Here is a 5,000-nt window from a genome sequence, read left to right on the forward strand (position 1 = left end):
GACACGATTTAATTCAATGCAAGAATAATCAGATGAGACAAGATGCCTTGTTCATGTTGATGTCAGAGGAAGTGAGCAGTCTGCTTTTCAAGTAAGTTGTGTTCTTAAACGATTTGTTTTGATAAACTAGGTAGTATGACAAATTATTTATGAGCAACTTCTGTAACGCATCACTCCTGACAGTAGAAAACTTTAAACAAAAAGAAATTTCCAATATAAATGGTAAATTTGAATATCATGGTTTATATTATGTACAGTATGACAAGTTTATCTTCATTTTCACATAATTTATACCAGTTTCAAAGAAATTAAGTTATGGGGAATTCCACCACAGTTATGTGATGATGCTAATTTCTTATAAATAAATAAATAATGATAATAAAGTTTATTTGTATAGTGCCCAATCCCGTTGACAAAACAGCTCTAGGCGCACAAAATTGTTAAACATCATTATAAACATTTTGTACACACGCACACCATTTATAAAAGCGCGCGCACACACATGCCCTCAAAACGACACACACACACACACACACACACACACACAAAACACACATACATACAATCTACAAAACGTGCATATGCATACAGAGATGAAAAATAGCTGTTAACATGAATTATTGAATAAAAATCAGAATATTTAACAATAATGGCAGATGAAGGGAGATTATATGTCATGAGAATTCTGATGTAACAAATTTATATCTTACAAAAAAAAAAAAATAGGATGTTTTATTTAAACTAGTGAGCATCTCATAAGATGAGATTTTAATTTCTTTTTAAAATATTACCTGGAATCTACATCCACTCTCCTAACAGTGAATGGTAAAGAATTCCAGACAGCGGGAGCAGCATGAATAAATGCACGATCAGCATAGGTCTTAGATCATTTTTTTAGGAACACATAAATGATGTGAGCGACGCGGGATCCCAATTGAAAAAAAAATGCATTAATTAATTCTTGGGCACCACTTAATGAATATTGTTCCAGTCACTTAACAGCACTCTTTCCAGTCCTACCGACCACGGTTCATTAGTCCGGTGATTTTTTTGGCAAAAGTGAGCTTGCCCTATCCGCAAGACTCATTGTTAAACCCACACACACTCGTGCTCATCACGTGAACTGAATGTTCTTAAGTTTATTGACTCTTAAATAAAAAATAAATAAAAAAACTTCTTGGTATTTGAAACGTGTTATCAACATGTAACAGTAAAAGCGGCATTCAATATGGCTCTGAAGGACTACTCTTTAAAAATCACGTGACAACGGTAAAGCATCAGTATTAAACTATTCTAGATAATTCGGCAACATTCAATATCATAGGTCCTTCTGAATTCCTCGAAAGATTGTCCACATATCCCGCATTTCAAGTAGTTCAAGCACTGTAGTGTGTTGGCTTCAGTCCTATCTGACAGACAGATCAAACGTTGTAGTGATAAATGGAGTTTCATCTCAAGAAAATCACTCTTAACTTCAGGGGTTCCTCAAGGGTCAGTACTAGGGCCGGTTCTGTACATCCTCTACACGCAACAACTCGGTACCACGTTTACGAGAAAAGCATTGAATTATAGCATGGATGCAACGGAAACTGCAGTGTTAAACTGAAAACCTTGTGTATCAAAATCGAAGACGGAATTCAACATTTCAACAATAAATGGTCAACTAATAACAATCTCAAACTAGACCATGAAAAGATTGAAGTTTTATAATGTTTCGGTTTGATTGCCATTAACGGTACACAAGAAATTTATATCATAACATTTGACACAAAAAGATAAAATCAATATAAACATTCATCTTTGAATGATCGTGTTTTCATGACGAATGGTCAGTTTCCTCTGTCAGGTTTGTCAAAAGAATAAAGATGATTAATGGGTGAATGCTTTGGTAAGAAGATAAATATTTCATTTTGTCACTGATATATCCAAACAAAATTACTTTTAACTAAATTTGATAAGATGTAAGAATTAAATATACAAATTTAAAGTTAGATGCACCAATTTGAAACATGACTTATAACTAGGGGCTGCGTGGCTCAGTGGTACGGTCTTTGCTTCCTGCCCGAAAGGTACCGAGTTCAATCACCCGCCGCTGCGTTGTGTGGCCTTGAGCAAGTCACCTCGCCCTAGCTCACTTTGCGGCGCTGCGTTGTGTGGCCTTGAGCAAGTCACCTCGCCCTAGCTCACTTTGCGGCGCTGCTCTGCGGCTGACGCCTGGGTTATTCCAGTCTTCCCTTGGAAAAGACCCTAAAGACAAATTTCCCCTTGGGGATGAAGAAAGGAAATTTTATTTTATTTTATTTTTTTTTATCATCATCATCATCATCATCATCATCATCATCATCATCATCATCATCATCATCATCATCATCATCATCATCATCATCATTATTATTATTATTATTATCATTATTATTATTATTATTATTATTATTATTATTATTATTATTATTGTTATTATTACTTCTATTACATTATCTTTTTTCCTCAATATGTGTCTTCTTTTCAGGCCCTTTTACCCCTGCGATAATTGGAAAATACCGGTGATCAATGGACTTTTTTCAAATGCCATTCAGGCATTTGAGGACTACGCTTTGAAGTTAGAGGTAAATTTTGTTTATAACACAAGGAAAAGCTTGTCTAATCATTTAGATCCAAGCTCAATTGTTCTTTATGACCTTTGTCAATTCTTGTAATGTGCAGAATTGGGCAATGTTTCCTATTGCATAAAATAACAAGAACAACAACAATAATAATAAATATAATAAGAATGACGATAATAATAATAATAAAAATAATAATAATAATAATAATAATAATAATAATAATAATAATAATAATAATAATAATAATAATAATAATAATAATAATAATAATGATAATAATAATAATAAAAACAATAATAATAATATTTGTGAAGCGTTCCATATTTTTAGGGGGGCGAAGTGGCCGAGTGGTTAAGGCATTGCACTGTGACCCGGAAGTTCCCGGGTTCAAGCCCCGCTTCAGGCCCTTTCGTTTTTTTCCTTTAGCAAGATTATTAACCCCCAATTTGTTCACTTGGACAACATGGGTGATTGCTGTTGACATGAGACATTTTGTTTGATGAATTATCCTTATTCCTTCGTAGAATGCCAAGGCGACGATATCTTATGATGTCGTGGCGGAAAGGCATAATTGTTATTTTTTTTTTTTTTAATTATAATAATAGGAGGAGGAGATCAGTGGAGGGAGAGATGAGTGAGTGGGGTGGGGGGGGGGGTGACATGGAACTCCCTGAAGATGATGGCCATGGCGAGAGGAAGATGGAGGCCATTCTTTGCTGCCATACACGCCAACATGCATATTGGTCATTAAGTGAAGTAAGTAGCCCACTTAGATTGGAAAACACTGAGCTTAATTCGAAGTGTACTTATTTGCAAGTCTGATAACCCTAGTTATTATGGGCTCATTGTTGTAATGGAAATACTCTCGAACAAATGAAAAACATTGTCCATTCATCATCATCAAGTGCCAGGCCTGTTGCAGATATCGGCCATCATGTCCCTCCAACCAAATCTGTCCTCAGATCTTCTCAATAGCTCAATTCCTGTTCCTCCTCCATTGTCCATTACAACAATGTTGAATCAAGCCCTTTATTACGTTCGGCTATCAAACCAGCAAAAATGTGCACCTTGGCCTAATTCCATTCATAATAATGGCAATGCACATTGTTGTAGATTCTCGTCAGTGGAAAAGTCAAGTTGATTTCATATGAAGATTCATTTGTTGTTTTTTAGATTTTTAAATTTAATTTTTTATTTTCGTCTAACATTTTTCATCTAGGAGGTATGCTATAAAGTCCACGTGCAGCACGAAATGCAGGAGATAGAGGAAATCCCTCTCAACATCATTGATAGCTTCACGGACGAGACTGAAGCTGCTGTACCCACTTCCGGTAAAGCGTCAAATCAAATTATGTCCGAAGTGGAGGAGCCTGAAGATTCAGCAGCAGATTTGCGGTTAGATAAGTCATATTATTATGTCAGCCCTCTTCGGTTAGATAAGTTATATTATTATGTCAGCCCTCTTTGGTTAGATAAGTCATATTATTATGTCAGCCCTGTTCGGTTAGATAAGTTATATTATTATGTCAGCCCTCTTCGGTTAGATAAGTCATATTATTATGTCAGCCCTCTTCGGTTAGATAAGTTATATTATTATGTCAGCCCTCTTCGGTTAGATAAGTCATATTATTATGTCAGCCCTCTTCGGTTAGATAAGTTATATTATTATGTCAGCCCTCTTCGGTTAGATAAGTTATATTATTATGTCAGCTCTCTTCGGTTAGATAAGTTATATTATTATGTCAGCCCTCTTCGGTTAGATAAGTTATATTATTATGTCAGCCCTCTTCGGTTAGATAAGTTATATTATTATGTCAGCCCTCTTCGGTTAGATAAGTTATATTATTATGTCAGCTCTCTTCGGTTAGATAAGTTATATTATTATGTCAGCCCTCTTCGGTTAGATAAGTTATATTATTATGTCAGCTCTCTTCGGTTAGATAAGTTATATTATTATGTCAGCCCTCTTCGGTTAGATAAGTTATATTATTATGTCAGCCCTCTTCGGTTAGATAAGTTATATTATTATGTCAGCCCTCTTCGGTTAGATAAGTTATATTATTATGTCAGCCCTCTTCCATTGCATAATCAAGGTTTTACGTGAAATGTACATTACAGGGGAGACCACTCGAGCTTGAAATAAAATCAATCTCACTGGTCCATTAAAAAAAAAATTATAGTACATAAAGATCCTAACCATAGTTTTCATTGGGGGCTGCATGGCTCAGCGGTACGGTCTTTGCTTCGGACCTAGGACTTCATAATAATAGATGTCACCAAAAGGTACCGAGTTCGATCACCCGCCGCTGCGTTGTGTGGCCTTGAGCAAGTCACCTCGCTCTAGCCCACTTTGCGGCGCTGCACTGCGGCTGACGCCTGGGTTATTCCAGTCTT

The 5,000-nt window shown here is 35.8% G+C and overlaps 1 protein-coding gene across 1 annotated transcript in view; it reads left to right on the forward strand.

The window, feature by feature from the left end:
• The window catches only part of LOC144964120 (uncharacterized), a 14,637-nt gene that overhangs the window by 3,823 nt on the left and 5,814 nt on the right, over window positions 1-5,000 (forward strand). The window contains exons 4-6 of the mRNA XM_078898056.1: window positions 1-91; window positions 2,510-2,606; window positions 3,826-4,001. The exon at window positions 1-91 is cut by the window's left edge and continues 1,762 nt beyond it. Coding sequence (XP_078754182.1) covers window positions 1-91; window positions 2,510-2,606; window positions 3,826-4,001 — 364 coding nt within the window. The remainder of the gene's footprint in view (window positions 92-2,509; window positions 2,607-3,825; window positions 4,002-5,000) is intronic.

The sequence above is a fragment of the Berghia stephanieae genome, chromosome 2 (genome assembly GCF_034508935.2).
Source record: "Berghia stephanieae isolate SIO BIC M18660-M18661 chromosome 2, UCSD_Bste_1.3, whole genome shotgun sequence".
Taxonomy (NCBI): domain Eukaryota; kingdom Metazoa; phylum Mollusca; class Gastropoda; order Nudibranchia; family Aeolidiidae; genus Berghia; species Berghia stephanieae.